Here is a 19,343-nt window from a genome sequence, read left to right as displayed (position 1 = left end):
ATCGGGAGCTTTTGGCCATGAAGTGGGCGTTTGAGGAGTGGCGCCATTGGCTCGAGGGGGCTAGGCATCAGGTGGTGGTATTGACTGACCACAAAAATTTGATTTATCTTGAGACTGCCAGACGCCTGAATCCTAGACAGGCGCGCTGGTCTTTATTTTTTTCTCGCTTTAATTTTGTGGTGTCATACCTACCGGGTTCTAAGAATGTTAAGGCAGATGCCCTTTCTAGGAGTTTTGACCCGGACTCTCCTGGTAATTCTGAACCCACAGGTATCCTTAGGGAGGGAGTAATTTTGTCGGCCGTTTCTCCTGATCTGCGGCGGTCCTTGCAAGAGTTTCAGGCGGATAGACCGGATCGTTGTCCGCCTGATAGACTGTTTGTTCCGGATGATTGGACCAGCAGAGTCATCTCTGAGGTACATTCTTCTGCATTGGCAGGTCATCCCGGAATTTTTGGTACCAGGGATTTGGTGGCAAGATCCTTCTGGTGGCCTTCCCTGTCACGAGATGTGCGAGTCTTTGTGCAGTCATGTGACGTTTGTGCTCGGGCCAAGTCTTGTAGTTCTCGGGCTAGCGGACTGCTGTTGCCCTTGCCTATTCCTAAGAGGCCTTGGACACACATCTCGATGGATTTTATTTCAGATCTGCCTGTTTCCCAGAAGATGTCTGTCATCTGGGTGGTCTGTGACCGTTTCTCTAAAATGGTCCATTTGGTTCCTCTGCCCAAGTTGCCTTCTTCTTCTGAGTTGGTTCCTCTGTTTTTTCAGAATGTTGTCCGATTGCACGGTATTCCTGAGAATATTGTTTCTGACAGAGGTACCCAATTTGTGTCTAGATTTTGGCGGGCATTCTGTGCTAGGATGGGCATAGATTTGTCTTTTTCATCTGCTTTTCACCCTCAGACTAATGGCCAGACCGAGCGGACTAATCAGACCCTTGAGACATATCTGAGGTGTTTTGTCTCTGCTGACCAGGATGATTGGGTTGCTTTTTTGCCATTGGCAGAGTTCGCCCTCAATAATCGGGCCAGTTCTTCCACCTTGGTGTCCCCGTTTTTCTGTAATTCGGGGTTTCACCCTCGATTTTCCTCCGGTCAGGTGGAATCCTCGGATTGTCCTGGAGTGGATGCGGTGGTGGAGAGATTGCATCACATCTGGGGGCAGGTTATGGACAATTTGAAGTTGTCCCAGGAGAAGACTCAGCGTTTTGCCAACCGTCATCGTCGTGTTGGTTCTCGGCTTTGTGTTGGAGATTTAGTGTGGTTGTCTTCTCGTTTTGTCCCTATGAGGGTCTCTTCTCCTAAGTTTAAACCTCGGTTCATCGGCCCTTATAGAATATTGGAGATTCTTAATCCTGTTTCTTTCCGTTTGGACCTCCCTGCGTCCTTTTCCATTCATAACGTTTTTCATCGGTCGTTATTGCGCAGGTATGAGGTACCTGTTGTACCTTCAGTTGAGCCTCCTGCTCCGGTGTTGGTTGAGGGTGAGTTGGAGTACGTTGTGGAGAAAATTTTGGACTCTCGTGTTTCCAGACGGAAACTCCAGTATCTGGTCAACTGGAAGGGTTACGGCCAGGAGGATAATTCTTGGGTCAATGCATCTGATGTTCATGCTTCTGATCTTGTTCGTGCCTTCCATAGGGCTCATCCTGGTCGCCCTGGTGGATCTGGTGAGGGTTCGGTGCCCCCTCCTTGAGGGGGGGTACTGTTGTGAATTTGGATTCTGGGCTCCCCCGGTGGCCGCTTGTGGAATTGGACTTGTCATCCTCTTTCCTGTTTCACCTGGTTCCATCAGTAGTGGGTGTCGCTATTTAAGCTCATTTCTCTGGTGGTTTCTTGCCGGTCAACAATGTTATCTGATGCCTCTCAGTGCTTGTTCCTGCTTCTAGACAACTACTAGTTAAGTTGGACTTTTGTCCATGTTTTGTTTTGCCTATTTGTTCCAGTTCACAGCTGAAGTTTTGTTACTGTGTCTGGAAAGCTCTCGTTGATCAGGGATTGCTACTCTGGCGTTATGAGTTAATGCCAGAGTTTAAGGTAATCTCTGGATGGTGTTTTGTTAGTGTCTTTCTGCTGACCATGAAAGTATACTATCTGTCTTCTGCTGTCTAGTAAGCGGACCTCAAATTTGCTAAGACTATTTTCCTGCTGCGTTTGTAGTTTCATCTGAACTCACCGTCATTATATGTGGGGGGCTACTGTCTTCTTTGGAATATTTCTCTAGAGGTGAGCCAGGTCTTATATTTCCCTCTGCTAGCTATTTAGGTCTTAGGCCAGAGCTGGGCATCTAGCGATAAATAGGAAATGCTACCTGGCTATTTCTAGTTGCGCGGCAGGCTTAGTTCATGGTCAGTATAGTTCCATCTTCCGAGAGCTTGTCCCTCTATAGGCTTGCTATGATCTCTGCCTGTAGAGATCATGACACTCCAGTTGTCAGGACTATTACACAATTAACTGACCAGTGATAGACGCGGCTGTGGCTGCTTCCACTACTAGGCCCATTAATTGGTGAACTCACAGCGCACGGAATATATGCATGTGCCTCGGTCACTGCCAGATCCGCAATAACTAGAAGAACCTCCACTAGCTGCCACAACCAATCGTTTGGTCGATTAGGCACCCATTACAGGTATTGTATGGCTTCAAGGGTGCGGTTTACAGAGTAAGAGGAACAGAGCTATTAAAGTTTATATATTTAATCCAGAAAGGTAGGCAGTGTTTATACAAACATGATACCAAATGGGAACAAGACTGTATGATATACACAATTGCATTAAAAAAAAAAAAAAGGGGTGCGAGTGTGTAAAATCTATAAGGCTATGTGCACACATCTGGAATTGCCGTGGCAATTCCACAACTCCTGCTGCGGGAAAAACGCATGTGGAATTGGCATGCGTATTCCCACTAAACACTAGCGTTTTACAAGTGATCTGTAGCATCGCTTGGAAAACTGATTGACAGGTTGGTCACACTTGTTAAACATGGTGTTTGACAAGTGTGACCAACTTTTTACTATTGATGCTGCCTAGGCAGCATCAATAGTAAAAGATAGTGCTTAAAAAAAAAAAAAAAAAGGGAATGAAGATCTGGCCACTTTGACCTGGTGAAATGACCTCCAAGGACATATTAAACCAGACTCACTATAGCTCAACTCCTGGTTTTTAATTTTAAAGACAAAAATCACCAAGGTACAAGCTGAATGTTGAAAATTAAAAATCAAACATTTTATCATGAAAATAAATAACACAAAAATAATCAGTACATTTTTTTCCTTCATCTGTCAGAACCACCAGAGATTCTCCAGCTCTTCCATTCTTGAGGGAACTTTATATGAAGGACTCTAAGGAGACAAAATGTACAAGACGTCAGTGCCGTCGCTCACCCGCAGCTACCAACATGCAGACCATCAGCCAGCCGGCGCCCCCCATACACGGACTGTCAGCCAAACCCTCTAAAATTATATATATTTATTACACACACATATACTGACATTAGTCTAGTGTGTACGCGGCCCAAGGTAGTCATGGTGCATCCTTATGAAGCAGTAAGATCGAATTTAGGGAGAACATTTGCCATGTGAAAGTAAAAACAAGGAGTTGTGATAACTGAGGAATTAAATCCAAGTCCCTGATGTTTTGGGCTTCAGGTCTTATGAGGATCAGGTGCCGCGCACATTGTGACTTTACAGGACAGATAAGGTGACAAACCATGTGCCCGATGTTTGCCACGGCCATTTACCACTTTTCATCCCTCGCAGGAGGAGTTGTCAGAGGGGCGGTGGTAGAGACATTCAGACTGCAGGACATAGACCCTAATCCGGGACTAGAGATGAACGGATCGGTTCCCAGATCTCCAGTACAGGTCAGTGGTACCTGGCGGATGGACGGGAGGCCGGGAATCTTACTATCCGGTGTCCCTGGCGGCTTGATTTGCCAGGACCAGTATGACGTCACCCGTGCGTCCGGCTCATCTCTAGTTGGGACCTGGGGATTATTTTTTGTTCATTCAGTCGGAGCCGCCAGAACTTTCTCATCTTTATGTATCTTCACTAGACGACATCTGGCTTTGTATCTGTAAGTCTGTGTTTACATGTACAGGATCCCCACAACCTTCTCAAAAGTATAGGGTGAAAATATTCCAATGCAAAAATAGTAAAAATACAAAATTTTATTATTAAAATACATATATAAAAAAAAAAAAAAAAAAAAAAAAAGGGGACCAACCTAACAAAATAAGAAACTCCCCCAGTGCAATAATTGGAGTGGGTACATGGACAGTGTCAAACTGATACATTTATCAAGAAAACCCATTAAAATATAGCCAATATATATCTGCAAACCTGCATTCAAAGGTCAATAACGCAACAATAATAGGATAAAGGAAAAATCTTATTGCATTATAAAGTCCATACCCAATAATTTCCGGTTTCCCCCAACGCACGTTTCACCTGGTAATGGCTTTTTCAAGGAGTCAAACTCCTTGAAAAAAAAAAAACCAAAAAACTGGAAACGCGAAATGATTGGGTATGGACTTTATAATGCAATAAGATTTTTTCTTTATCCTATTATTGTTGCCCTATTGACCTTTGAATGCAGGTTTGCAGATATATATTGGCTGTATTTTAATGGGTTTTCTTGATAACGTATCAGTTTATGACTGTGTCCATGTACCCACTCCAATTATTGCACTGGGGGGGGGGGGGGGGTTCTTATTCTGTTAGTTTGTTCCCCCCTTTTTTAAATCTATATATGTATTTTAATCATAAAATGTCATTTTTATTATAATATTTTTGCATCTGTAATTTTTCACTCTATTCTTTTGAGAAGGTTATGGTAGTATTATAGGGCGATATCCCATGTTTAATCAATCATGAGTTAATTTTGATTTCTTGTTGTATATGTAAAGGATCCCCTCCAAACAGTTTGATTTTTGCTGCAGTTTTTTTTTTTTTTTTCCCAGGCCCTCACTTATTTGACAAGTTTCTGGTGCAGATGTGAAGCTGCATATTTATATTATAGGAAAGATTGGTTTCTGCAGGTTTTTTTTTCCCTTTTCTTGGGAGGCTTCTATGTGGAGTCAGAAAAAAAAAAAAAAAGTGCAAGACTGAAACCGCACAGATCAGCAGCATCTTTAGACCAGCTCAGGCCCAAATATTAAATCAACTAATTGGGGGGCAGGAGTCAGACCCCCCCCCCCCATTGACCCATTAGAAGACTTGTCCAGATTACTTCCTAGGCTTCTAGATAAACCAGCAGATCAGAACACGCTCACCTCTATCTGCCGAGTGCCGACCATAACTCTTGCATTGGTCGCCTCTCATCCCTCCTACATATAGAGAAGCATATTCCTACCTGAAGGATAAACCATCATCGATCAGGTCCTCAGTTAGCAGTGGTCTCCCTTCCTGCAACAGTCACCAGTGCACCATCATGTCTGCTTATCTTAGTAGGGTGGGCTTCTGGGGTCTCATCCTCCATTGAAGTCTCACGTTCCATCATGGTTTCTTCCTCACCACTAAGTCTTAGATTCCCCACCAGTCCACATATATCGCATTCATTAGGGTCACCACCATCATGAGATAGCTGTCCACAGCTACAACATATCTTCTCAAAAGGACAATAGCCAGAGGGTTGGAGCTTCTTGTGGGAGGTTGGCTGGCCAGGATACATCAGAAAACCGTGAGTACCTGCAAAGGAGAAGTTTGCTGGAGGGTGCTTTACGCCAGACGTATAGCGCGGCTCAAACTTCAGACAGACCCACAACTTATACTTCCCATTAAAGATACCCAAGACATTCCGCTGCTTGATGCCGCCACGTATAGAATCGCAGTATTGTTCCAGGTAGGTCATCACCACCTCAATGTCAGCATGAGGGTTGAACAAGTGCACGATCATGGGCCTCTCTCGCATCCCAAAAAGGGGGAAAAACTTGATGTGCTCCAAAACAGACTTCCTCTTGTGGCTTTTCAGACAGGCAAGGAAACTAAGACAAGTACTTCCATGGTGGAAGGTGATATCATACAGACCACGCCTGGGAGAATCCTGCAGGCAAAAAACCTCAGATTTGGAAATTCCGGCCAAACCTTCCAGAATAACATAGACAATGTAAGTCAGGCCAACGGAGTCTTTCTTCGCAGGGTCTACAAGAAGACGGATGGTGTTCTTCACCCCAGACATTGTCCTTACCAATCTCAGCACTTCCCTGAAGACCACAGATCCTTCACCACCCAACGATCACTCTTATATAAGGAGTAATGGGCCCTTCTAGGGTTAAGTGATCAGCTCACCTGGGATCATGCAGGAACTCACCTGGACAGGCTGAGGACCCTAAGGCCACGTCCACACGTTCAGACTTTGGTCAGGAGTGGGACAATCGGAGGAAAAGTGTAATGGAAACACGTCACCACTTCTGTATTATCACCCACTCCTGGTTTTGGAAAGACCAAATACTGAACATGTGAACGTGACCTACAGCTACATTCACAAGGACTCTATTGCAAATCCTCCTCAGCAACATATGGAAACTTCTTCCTCATCATTTTATTATGGAAAATCCACTTTGCTTTTCATATTCATATGAGGAAGTTTTTTGAACTTAAAATGTCTGTTAAAAAAAAACCAAACACATGCCACTTCTTTGAAGCATCTCCTGAAGAAAACTTTTCCAAAGAAGGCACCGCCCAATCAAAAAACTGTAAAAACAAAAAAAACACTTAATTTTCTCCAAAAACGGTAAAAAACATGACTTCTTCCCATAAAAAAGAAGCATTTCTGGAATGCTTGAAAAACGTATAATTTTTTAACTCCTGAAAAACTTTGGCATGTGCATAGATTTTCAAGCAGAAACCGCTTCTGGAAACGTTCTTTTTCTGCTGAGTTTTTGGAGTTTTTTTCATTTTCCTGAAGAGTTTTGGAAGAGTTTTTTTTTACTATTCTTGAATAGGTTTTTGCAGCCTTTTGATTGGACAATTTGGAGCGGATTCCATCGTGATCTGCTTCAGAGGGGTGAGATGCATTATTTTTTTTCACCAGTCGTTTTTTAAAAAATATCTTCAGGGAAAGAAAAGAGCTAAAAACCCCTCCTCATACAAGCAGAAAACCGAATCGCTCACAGATATTTCCAAGCGGTTTTGAAGGATTTTTAGAGGAGGATTTTGCAGAATTTCTGGTACTAAATCCCTGTGTGAACCCGTCCTTAATACCAAAGCCTGGGGCATAGTCCTGCAAGCAGACAATTAAAATTAACCCACACAGGGTCAGGGCAATCCTGCAACTTGCGCCTGATTCGTCACTTGTATTTTTTAAGTCATTTTCTATTTTTGTATTTTTTAAGTCACTTTTTCATTTTTTGGAATTTTTTGATGCTGTTTTGTTCTTCAAGATGGATCACGTGGTTTATGAATTTTGCGCAAAGTAAAAAAAAAAGTTCTATACTATTGCCTTTCTCCTGTTTTGTGACTTTATAACTCCAAAACTTGCACGCTTTGCAGAAAATAAAAAAACAAATAGCTCAAACTTTATGTAAAAAATTTGCACCAACTTTTGCAACTTTTCAAAGAAACTTGAAACCCCAAATTTTGGTGTGTGGGTTCGGAGAAAACATCAGACCGCGCCCGGGTGACATCTGATTTTCACAGACTGACACTATGGAGAAGATGGAGAAACCTTTTTTTTTCCTCCACCTCAGAGAAGATTGGCGCACACTATGATCCAACGCTGATCAGTCTGCGATTAGCATAATCAGAATGATTTTTTCGGATGAACCACGTTCCCACGATTAATTTTTGGTGAGTTTTTGATGTTGCAGATTTTCTTCACCCGTTAAGTAAAATAGGTTTCTAGCAATTTTTTATTTTTTTAAAAATCCGCAGCGTAAAAAACTAATTTTGGGAAAGTAGCCTCAGGCCGCGTTCACACTATCGGGATTTGGTCAGTATTTGACATCAGTGTTTTGCAGCTTTTTAAAAAGTCATAATTGATTAATTAGCTGAAAAAAAAAAGAAAGCAGATTTCGGCGCTGGTGAAGGCGTACAAAGGAGAATGAAAAACGCTCATTAAAAGAATTTGATGCAAAGTAAAAAACACCAAAAAGACAAAAAAGGGCAAATGCAACAATGAATCAGGTCCTCGGTAAAGTTGGCAAATTAAGTAACATCGCCCTCCATTAGCCAAAGTGGAGCGTTTGGCACCGCCATGTGTGATGCCCGCGTTCAGTGCAGCACAGTATGGTGCAGTCTGCATTGTGCCCCATACATCTCATCAGGTCTGATGTCTATATGCCTCCGGCCACTAGGTGGCACTAGACTTCCTGCTTAGTAAGAAGCTCATTTGCATACTTTTCCCAGGAAGCCTTGCTCGGCAGCAGCCTCTCCAACCCATGGTCTTACAGCTTTTTCAAAGCCACAACTTTACAGCTATTGGGGCTTGCTGGGATTTGTAGTTTTGCCAAAGCTGAAGAACCACAGGTTGGAGACGACCGTTGTAAAGACGCCCACCAGCTCCCTCTCCATAAGGAGACCCCTCATCGCCCATGATAAGTGCATATGACAAAGGTCTTGGCCGTGCAGTATTGGCTCCGCTGCGATTCACAAAAACGTCTCCTCTTCTGCTAATTTTGTAATGTAATTTTATTTTTCAAAAAAAAACAACAAAGTACATTAATAATTAATAATTAACCCTTGGTTATTGTGGCTCAGGAGTCTCTAACAGGAGGACGCAGGGGGTACGTCCGCGGCAGGTTACTCTGTGGATTGGGGTCACCCGGGTCAGGATGGAGAATCTAAGGATCGGACAGACGACGTCGTGACTTGGACCAATATCGCAGCGGGGTCTTCAGAGATTAGCTGGTGACCATGATTCCAGAAGCCTCGCTAAGGAACTTCTCCCAGGCGGCCTGGTTGAAGTCTCCGGGATAATGAGCGGCGAGAACCTCCTGGATGGCGGCTCCGAGGAGCTGGAAGGAAGAAGATCGGGGGTCAGCACTGATACAATCGGGGGGTCAGCACTGATACAATCGGGGGTCAGTAATGATACAATCGGGGGTCAGCACTTATACAATCAGGGGTCAGTAATGATACAATCGGAGAGTCAGCACTGATACAATCGGGGGTCAGCACTGATACAATCAGGGGTCAGTAATGATACAATCAGGGGTCAGCACTTATACAATCGGGGGTCAGCACTGATACAATCAGGGGTCAGTAATGATACAATCGGAGAGTCAGCACTGATACAATCGGGGGTCAGCACTGATACAATCAGGGGTCAGTAATGATACAATCAGGGGTCAGCACTGATACAATCGGGGGTCAGCACTTATACAATCGGGGGTCAGCACTGATACAATCAGGGGTCAGTAATGATACAATCGGAGAGTCAGCACTGATACAATCGGGGGGTCAGCACTGATACAATCGGGGGTCAGCACTGATACAATCGGGGGTCAGCACTGATACAATCAGGGGTCAGTAATGATACAATCGGAGAGTCAGCACTGATACAATCAGGGGGTCAGCACTGATACAATCGGGGGGTCAGCACTGGTACAATTGGGGGTCAGCACTGATACAATCTGTGGGTCAGCACTCATACAATCGGGGGTCAGCACTGATACAATCTGGGGGTCAGCACTGATACAATTGGGGGTCAGCACTGATACAATCTGTGGGTCAGCACTCATACAATCGGGGGTCAGCACTGATACAATCGGGGGTCAGCACTGATACAATCTGGGGGTCAGCACTGATACAATCTGGGGGTCAGCACTGATACAATCAGGGGTCAGCACTTATACAATCTGGGGGTCAGCACTGATACAATCAGGGGTCAGCACTGATACAATCGGGGGTCAGTAATGATACAATCTGGGGGTCAGCACTGATACATTTGGGGGGGTCAGCACTGATACAATCGGGGGGTCAGCACTGATACAATCAGGGGTCAGCACTGATACAATCGGGGGTCAGTAATGACACAATCTGGGTTTCAGCACTGATACATTCGGGGGGGCTCAGCACTGATACAATCGGGGCATATATAAGGTTACCGGTGTGCGGGGCTGACCCCTGGAGCTCTGCTGCGGCTGTCCGGGCGTGCTGTGAGTTGCCGTTTCACCACTAGTTGGAGAATACAGATTTTTTGGCTGTGCCTGTCCATTAGCTTAGATAGGACCCCTATGTCTCCATTCCATGTGCTGTGCCACATGTGCGGAGCTGGAATACGCAAGTCGTGCCGCCAAAGGTCTCTTTATACTGCTGCCACATCGCAGTGTAATGCAGGTGAATTGACCCTTAGGCTGGGTTCACATTGCGTTAATGTGTGCACGCTAACGGACAGCGTTGCACGGCGAAAATGTCGCAATTAACGCCGTGCAACGGGTCCGTTAGCGTACCCATTGACAGCAATGTAAATTTCTCCTGCAGCGCATCACTAGCGCGTGCCTTTTTCGGCTCGCGCTAGTGATGTGCCGTTCTTCTGTGACGCACCTCGGACGCTGCTTGCAGCGTCCGCGGCGCGCCCAAGGTCCGTTCCCCGCTTTCGCAGATCGGGGATCTGCGAGAGCGGGGACGTTAACGCGACCCCTAACGCGGCCCCTAAAAAAACATTGCGTTAGCGCAATCCGCTAGCGCTAAACGGATTGCCCTAACGCAATGTGAACCTAGCCTTAGGGTACCATGACCACAGCAACTAAGTCACCACAAAATCTAACTAGCTCCAACTTTTTGGGACTTGTTTGTCGCCGTACCGTCTCCATGGGACCCCATTCTCCTGCATTATGCTGCCATCTTGCAACTGCACAAAGCGTCTCACAGCCCCAGAATAATCCCACCGTGTGCATGAGGGACTAACCAGTGAGCCATCATCTTCATCTTTAATGAATCAATAGTACTCATGAAAATAAGAAACGCTGTGATAGATCTTATCAGAGAAATCTGCTTCTTTCTCCTCATGGACGGATCGTTCACTCTCAATTCTCAGGTAAAATCTGTAAAATCTGTATTCAGAGAAAACAGACTTTCCCTTTACTGAGATAGGAAATGGCAGTTGGTGCTTTGAAAATTCTACGATGGAGGGAGGAGCTAGAAGGAGGGAGGAGCTAGAAGGAGGGAGGTGTTAGAAGAAGGGAGGAGCTAGAAGGAGGGAGGTATTAGGAGGAGGGAGGAGCCAGAAGAAGGGAGGTGTTAGAAGGAGGGAGATGCTAGAAGGAGGGAGGAGTTAGAAGGAGAGAGGAGCTGGAAGGAGGGAGGTGTTAGGAGGGAGGAGCTAGAAGGAGGGAGGAGCTAGAAGGAGGGAGGTGTTAGAAGGAGGGAGAAGCTAGAAGGAGGGAGGAGTTAGAAGGCGGAGGAGCTAGAAGGAGGGAGGAGTTAGGAGGAAGGAGCTAGGAGGGAGGAGTTAGGAGGGAGGAGCTTGAAGAAGGGAGGAGCTAGAAGGAGGGAGTAGCTAGAAGGAGGGGGAGCTAGAAGGAGGGAGGAGCTAGAAGGAGGGAGGAGCTAGAAGGAGGGAGGACAGATGATGGAGAGTTCTATGAAAATGACAGTTACAGTTCTGCAAAGAATTTTATAAGCACCAACTGTCATCTCATAGATTAGTGATGGGAAAGTCTGTAATCACTGAAGAAAGATTTTTGAGATTGAGAGATCAGTCCGGGAGGAGAAAGAAGCAGATTTATCTGATGAGATTTATTACAAAATCTCTTATTTTCATGTGAACTATTGATTTATCAAATAAAACTTAAAACAGTGATTATTCTTTGAGGAGTAAATCCACTCACATGATCTTCATATTTATATGGGAAACCTTGATCTAGGACCACCACTACTTTCCAGAGACCACCGCGATGCTGAGATTTCTCTAGCAGATATACAGCCTCTGAGGGGATTGCTCTATGGAGACCCTCATCAGTATTCCCCAAGCTTCAGCTTTCCATCTGTTGCAAAACTACAACTCCCAGCATGCACCGATAGGTTATCATATTCTGTACATTCTGATAGTTTTGCAAAAGCAGGAAAGTCACAGGATGAACAACGCGATACATTGTGACAACCGTTTTTTCTGTCTTTCTTCCATGTTTTCTATACATTTTCCAACATTTATAAAGCAACATTTGTCGCTTGACTCCCTCTGTAACTATGGAGGCACCGGGATCTGCATAGGAGCTGCGTACACAAAACGGTAGGGTAATTTAAATAAGGAATATTTACCAAGTTGCTTTATTATTTTTTTTTACACTGAAATTCTAAAAGATTTGTTGCAAAAGTTCACACATATTTTAATGAAATGAACTTTTCTAATAGAATATTTACTTTTATTTCTACAACTAAGTGCAACAATGTATTCTGCAAGATTATCCGGACAGGAAAACCACAGATAATGGCCGATTCCCCATCACAAGGAGCTTTACACCCCCGGGATATGTTAGATCAGCACATAGGTGACTCCATGGAATTATGCCCCTAACCTTCATGTGTCCCCCGGTGACCTTCAGCTTGTTGGTGTGGAGGTCTTGGTACTTGGACAAACTGTCCAGATTTTTGGTGGCGTCTCCGAGAGCGTTGAAAATCTTTCCTCCGTGGGTTAAGAGATCCTGAGATCCAGGAGTCAGGTCAAAGCGGCTGAAGAAAGACTTGGCATCCGGGTGGTTCTGGAAAAGCCTAGGAAGAAAGGAATTACTGTACACATGAAAGGGTTAAGGATAAGTGAAACAGCGGCACCATGAGCAACAAATCCAGAAAAAGAAACCAGGAAGACGTGAGCACGACTACATTATCTCAGCCTTATATGATGTATATCTGGCTCTGCCTTATTATCCCACCATGCTGTATTATATAGGCTCAGCCTTATTATCACATCCTTATATATTATATAGACTTGACCTTATTATCCCACCGTCCTGTATTATATAGGCTCGGCCTTATTATATCACCATGTTGTATTATATGGACTCGACCTTATTATATCACTATGCTGCATTATACAGACTCTGCCTTATTATCTCATCCTTATGTATTATATAGACTTGACCTTATTATCTCACCCTCCTGTATTACATAGGTTTGAACTTATTATATCAACAGGCTGTATTTTACAGACTCTACCTTATTATCTCATTATTATGTATTATATAGACTCAACCTTATTATATCACCATGCGTTATTATATAGTCTATGCCTTATTTCCCCCTTTTGCATTATATAAACTTTGCGCTATTATTCCACCCTGGTGTATCATATAGACTCAGTCTTATTATCTCACCCTGCTGTATTGTATAGGCTTGGCCTTATTATCTCACCCTGTTGTATTATATGGACCCTGCCTTATGATATCACCATGCTATATTATATGGGCTCTGCCTTATTATCTCACCCTGTTGCATTATCTAGTCTCAGCCTTTTCATCTCACCCTGTTGTATTACATAGGCTTGGCCTTATTATCTCACCCTGCTGTTTTATATGGACTCTGCCTTATTATCGTACCCTGCTGTATTATATAGGCTCACCCTTATTATCACACCTTGCTGTATTATATAGTATCTGCATTTTCTCAGCTTGCTGTTATTCTATATGACTTTCCCTTACTATCTCAGTCTACTGTATTATGTAAGACTCTGTCTTTTTATCTCACCCTGCTGTATTATATTAGACTCTGCTGTATTGTCAGCCTGTTGTAGTATATCTTATTCTGCCTTATTATCTCAACCTTCTATATTACATCAGACTCTACTGTATTATATTAGACTCGGCCATATTATCCCACCCTGCTGTATTATATAGGCAGCCTTATTATCTCATCCTTATGTATTATATAGGATATAGGCCCGGCCTTATTATCTCACTCCGCTGCCTTATTATCTCACACTGCACTATTAAATAGACCCTGCCTTATTATCGCACCCTTATGTATTACATAGACTATGTATAATTATCTAACCCTGCTGTATTATATAGTTTCTGCATTATCTCAGTTTGCAGTTATTCTGTATGGCTTTCCCTTACTAGCTCAGTTTTCTGTGTCATCCAAGACTCTGAATTTTTATCTCACCCTGCTGTATTATATTAGATTCTGCCTTATTATCTCACCCTTATGTATTATATAGATTCATCCTTGTTATCCCAACCTAGCGTATTATATAGGCTCGGCCTTATTATATCACCCTGCTGTATTATATGTACATTGAGTTATTATCTCACCCAGCGGTATTACATAGACTCTGCCTTATTTTCTCATCCTGTTGTGTTATATAGACTGTGCCTTATTATCTCACCCTTATGTATTATATAGATTCAGACTTATTATCCCAATCTAGCGTATATAGACTCTGCCTTGTTTTCTCATCCTGCTGTATTATATAGACTATGTATAATTATCTAACCATGCTGTATTATATAGTCTCTGCCTCACTATCTCAGCTTGCTGTTTTTCTATATGACTTTCCCTTAATATCTCAGCCTCAGCCTTATCATCTCAACCTTCTGTATTACATCAGACTCTACTGTATTGTATTAGTCTCTGCCTTATTATCTCATAGCTTTGAATTTGTCAAACTGTGAGATAATAACTCAGAGCCTTCAGAAAATATCTAAACAAAATGTGTACCCTCCACTTTTTCGAAACCCTCAAAGAGACACTAAAGACCCCACCTCTTCTTCCTCACTGCCCACCACCCTCCTAATCACACCCTATTGGAGGCAATGTAAAGTGATGAAGAAGGCTGACCCACCCCCCCTCGGCATCTCCACGGTCCTGGGGTACAGTAGCCATTTAAGTTAGCTACCTGCTCATGGATTCGGCCCCCAGTTTACTGGCCTCTGGTGCGATTTTCTCCCATAGGGAAGAGATGGCGGCCTTCTCGCTGTCGGACAGTCCCATGTTGTGGCTTGGCAGTGCCTATGACTTGTTCTGAGTCCTCGGTGGTGGACGGCTCCTTATATAGTCCACGGGGCTCATTCTAGGTCAATGTATAGTGGGGGGGTCACATGGAGGGGATAAGTGAAATCCCTATCATCCGGCCTGGACTGGAGCTGGAGTCACTCACGTTTTGGTTGGGGGTGTACACTGGACCCATGCACTAGGGAACCTACGGCCATTATTATTAATTGGTCACAAGTTGTAAGTAGCTGAAATCTGACGCCGGCAGCTGCCGTGGAATGTAAAGCACGTAATGCTCATTTACATCCATACTTATATCACAAATGACCCCTAATCTGCCTATGACCATGTGAGAACGCTACTCCCCCCACGTACACCCTACACATGGAGGGCACCTGAAGGACAGACAGGCACAACCATGGCACATGGCACAGGTATATATAGATGTTTGTGTACTTATTAGGGTGAGTTTCGCTGCTTGTTTGACGCTGCGCAGAGCTGCAGCGTCAAACACGCAGCGTCCAGATGTTCCAGCATAGTGGAGGGGATTTTATGAAATCCCGTCTCCACTATGCGTGGAAACCCGCACGCGGCGGCCCTGCGACTCCGGACATGCTGCGCGTCTTTTCAGATCGCAGCATGTCCGTACACCTTGCGGGGACGCAGCGTCCCCGCAAGGCATATCACAGGGCGCTATGGGAGAGAGCGATGATCCCGGATGTGAAGAGTTAACACATCCGGCATGATCGCGGCCAAGAAAGGGGGCGGGGCTTAGCGCTGAGCGGCTTCGCCGCTGCGGCGATACCGCCGGCCATCCTGACCGTGGAAACATACCCTTAGGTGTACCCGCAAGGTGTACGGACATGCTGCGATCTGAAAAGACGCGCAGCATGTCCGGAGTCGCAGGGCCGCCGCGTGCGGGTTTCCACGCATAGTGGAGACGGGATTTCATCAAATCCCCTCCACTATGCTGGAACATCTGGACGCTGCGTGTTTGACGCTGCAGCTCTGCGCAGCGTCAAACAAGCAGCGTTTCCTGACCGTGGAAACATACCCTTAGACTCGCTTATATCTCCCCACAGCACTTTACAGATATCACTATATCATTATATATACACTGTATCATGAGCTCATCACACGCTTTGTACATGTCGCAGTTTTGTTGTCGTTATCGCCACAATTTTTGAAAAGATCTTTGCAAAAACGTTGTTGCACAAATAACCCTGATGTGAGCGAGTGATGGACACATTGGCTGGATGGCGATAAACACATTGTGTTTTGAGGGTTATTACTACAGTGAAAAATAAATAAGACGAAATAAATAATAAAAACATCAAATAATAAAAGCTCACCTTCTTGCTGACGGTTTCCAATAGAATTTTCTGCCATCTAGTAAAAAATAAATAAGTGAAATTAAAAAAAGTTAGGCAATAGAGATAAATGACAAGGGTGGGGGCGTTATATGATTTTATTGTCTCGCTTATTCCGTGTGGTCACATTCAGATGGAGATGGGGCGAGGGCTCCGCGTTACACTAAGCAGGGATTACACAAAGCTGCGGATTTTGCCCCTTTTAAAACCCAATAAAGTTCCTCCCAATCCCAAATACAAGGTATACAGAGGGGTCATCCATAGATCCTGGGCACAAGTGGGACAGGAAAGGGTGTAAATTAACCCCTTCATGCTGTCACCTTGAATTTATAGCCAAGGTCATAAGGGAGTTCCTGTAAGAACCTACAGAGGATAATGTCACAGCGACATTTATATCCCAAACACAACAGCTGCACCAATCCTGACAGCTCGATACAATGTATCAGTCTGCGCTGGAAAGACTTGTAGCAAACCCTCAGATGTGAGAAGTGTTAGGTCTCTCTGGGTTTATAGCTATTGGTGCAAACAAGGATATTTACTGATTGCAAGCAGAGATACTGAAAATGGGGAACCATTGCTGCTCAATGGCCACTAGAAATGTTTTTGCTGAAACTACAGGATCCTAATGTAAATTCTATTAATTCCTTCTTTCACGTCACAACAAGACGAGAACATAAGGATGCTGCTATTAACTCTATAGACACACCAGACCACCAGGAATATTATCATTAACTCTATAGACACACCAGACCACCAGGAATATTATCATTAACTCTATAGACACACCAGACCACCAGGAATATTATCATTAACTCTATAGACACACCAGACCACCAGGAATATTATCATTAACTCTATAGACACACCAGACCACCAGGAATATTATCATTAACGCTGTAGACACACCAGACCACCAGGAATATTATCATTAACGCTGTAGACACACCAGACTACCAGGAATATTATCATTAACTCTTTAGATACAGCAGACCACCAGGAATATTATCATTAACCCTGTAGACACACCAGACCACCAGGAATATTATTATTAACCTGTAGATAGACCAGACCACCAGGAATATCATTAACCCTATCAATACAGCAGACCACCAGTAATATTTAAACTAAACCTGTTCAAACACCCGACCACCAGAAATATTATCATTAAAGCCGGGGTCACATTACCGTATCACATCGGAAGCGATATGCTAACGACGCTCAGCTCCAGCTCTGCTGGGAGCCAGAGCCGAGTGTCAATGCTCTGTGCCCCGATCCTCTCTCATGAGATGACCACAGCGCAGGCTGCATTATACTCTATAGGGGCTGCATTGTACTTTGTTTGGCCACATTGCACTCTGTCGAGGACTATGGGGCTGCATTATACTCTATCAATCGCTATAGGCTGTGTATTATTCTGTATGTACTATATTGAGGCTGCATTTTTCTGTATGGAGCACTATGGGGAGTGCAATATGCTATAAGGAGGCCTATGGGGAGTGCATTATACTGTATGGGGAGCTATGGGAAGTGTATTATACTATATGGAGGCCTATGGGGAGTGCATTACACTGTATGGGGGGAGATGGGGTGTGCATTTTACTGTATGGGGACTATGGGGAGTGCATTATACTGTATGGAGGACTATGGGGTGCATTATGTTATCTTGAGGACTACGGGGCACATTATACTATATGGAGGACTATGGGTTGCATTATACTAAACAAGCAAAATGCTGCCTATTCATAGAGTGATTCAGTGATTGGATTGTTTTTACCGGAACAGAAATCCTTGTTCTCAGCAGCACATCGCCGGTGTAAACTGTAAATATGCTGCTGATAACATGATACTGTATGGGGACAGATTGATCTAATAGTGATTGTTATGTTCCATCATTGTTCCTCAGCCGGTGTAAAGAGGCCGGGAAATAAGGGACAAACGACTTCAATATTGTCGATCCGCTCGTTTAACGGCCTGAACTCAGCGCATGTACAGGACACCACAATGTTTCTCTGTGATGGTGCAGTATGTCCGCATTTGTGGTCTCACTTTAAAGTTTTGCCCAGGGCCCAAGTTTGTCTTAAACCGGCCCTGACCGTCCTGCTGTGTGATATCCCTGCACTGACAGCCGTCAATGAGAAGTGTAAAGTGACGGGCGGAGGAGGAATCCATAGAGGTATAAATAGCACTGAGTGACCTCCAAATCCTTTTGCCCTTGTAAAGACCCTCATTCATCTCATCTGGAGCCCCCTTATGTCACAATATCTTATCTCACCTAAGAGAGGAAGGAAGTAGAAGAGCGAAATGAGATTAGATATCACTGCATGAATGGGTCCCTGTAAGGTGTAATGTATATATGGCGGCAAACAGGAAAATACACAGACAACCCATAATACACATCTATAGAAGAATGTATCCATCTGTATACTCCATATACTGCCGGCACATATATACTCACAGAGAACCCATAATACACATCTATAGAAGAATGTATCCATCTGTGTACACCATATACTGCCGGCACATATATACTCACAGAGAACCCATAATACACACCTATAGAAGAATGTATCCATCTGTATACACCATATACTGCCGGCACATATATATTCACAGAGAACCCATAATACACACCTATAGAAGAATGTATCCATCTGTATACTACATATACTACCGACACATATATACTCACAGAGAACCCATAATACACACCTATAGAAGAATGTATCCATCTGTATACACCATATACTGCCGGCACATATATACTCACAGAGAACCCATAATACACACCTATAGAAGAATGTATCCATCTGTATACTCCATATACTGCCGCACATATATACTCACAGAGAACCCATAATACACATCTATAGAAGAATGTATCCATCTGTATACTCCATATACTGCCGGCACATATATACTCACAGAGAACCCATAATACACATCTATAGAAGAATGTATCCATCTGTATACACCATATACTGCCGGCACATATATATTCACAGAGAACCCATAATACACACCTATAGAAGAATGTATCCATCTGTATACACCATATACTGCCGGCACATATATACTCACAGAGAACCCATAATACACATCTATAGAAGAA

General features: G+C 43.9%; 1 protein-coding gene and 1 long non-coding RNA gene across 2 annotated transcripts; both read right to left on the bottom strand.

The window, feature by feature from the left end:
• Positions 1-3,139: 3,139 nt before the first annotated feature.
• On the bottom strand, positions 3,140-6,210 carry LOC143809033 (uncharacterized). Its single transcript, XR_013222036.1, has 2 exons — positions 5,350-6,210; positions 3,140-3,338 (listed from the first exon to the last, which is right to left on the bottom strand). It is a non-coding gene; the product is annotated as an uncharacterized LOC143809033 (long non-coding RNA).
• Positions 6,211-8,611: 2,401 nt separating this feature from the next.
• LOC143809032 (hemoglobin heart muscle subunit alpha-type-like) lies at positions 8,612-14,924 on the bottom strand. The gene is made up of 3 exons (XM_077292200.1): positions 14,770-14,924; positions 12,455-12,647; positions 8,612-8,950 (listed from the first exon to the last, which is right to left on the bottom strand). The coding sequence occupies exons 1-3, from the start codon at positions 14,862-14,864 to the stop codon at positions 8,837-8,839; spliced, it is 402 nt and encodes a 133-aa protein (XP_077148315.1). The 5' UTR covers positions 14,865-14,924; the 3' UTR covers positions 8,612-8,836.
• Between the last annotated feature and the right edge of the window lie 4,419 nt (positions 14,925-19,343).

This window comes from Ranitomeya variabilis, chromosome 2 (assembly GCF_051348905.1).
Source record: "Ranitomeya variabilis isolate aRanVar5 chromosome 2, aRanVar5.hap1, whole genome shotgun sequence".
Classification (NCBI taxonomy): Eukaryota; Metazoa; Chordata; class Amphibia; order Anura; family Dendrobatidae; genus Ranitomeya; species Ranitomeya variabilis.
The sequence above is the reverse complement of the archived record's forward strand: the minus strand, read 5'-3'. Positions and strand labels throughout refer to the sequence as shown.

Excerpts from the sequence above, each read along its gene's own strand:
- LOC143809032 (XM_077292200.1), bottom strand. The coding sequence starts at position 14,864 with ATGGGACTGTCCGACAGCGAGAAGGCCGCCATCTCTTCCCTATGGGAG. Across the intron at positions 12,648-14,769 it reads GGGGCCGAATCCATGAGCAG|GCTTTTCCAGAACCACCCGG; the intron begins GTAGCTAACTTA and ends CTTTCTTCCTAG. Across the intron at positions 8,951-12,454 it reads TCACCGGGGGACACATGAAG|CTCCTCGGAGCCGCCATCCA; the intron begins GTTAGGGGCATA and ends TCTTCCTTCCAG.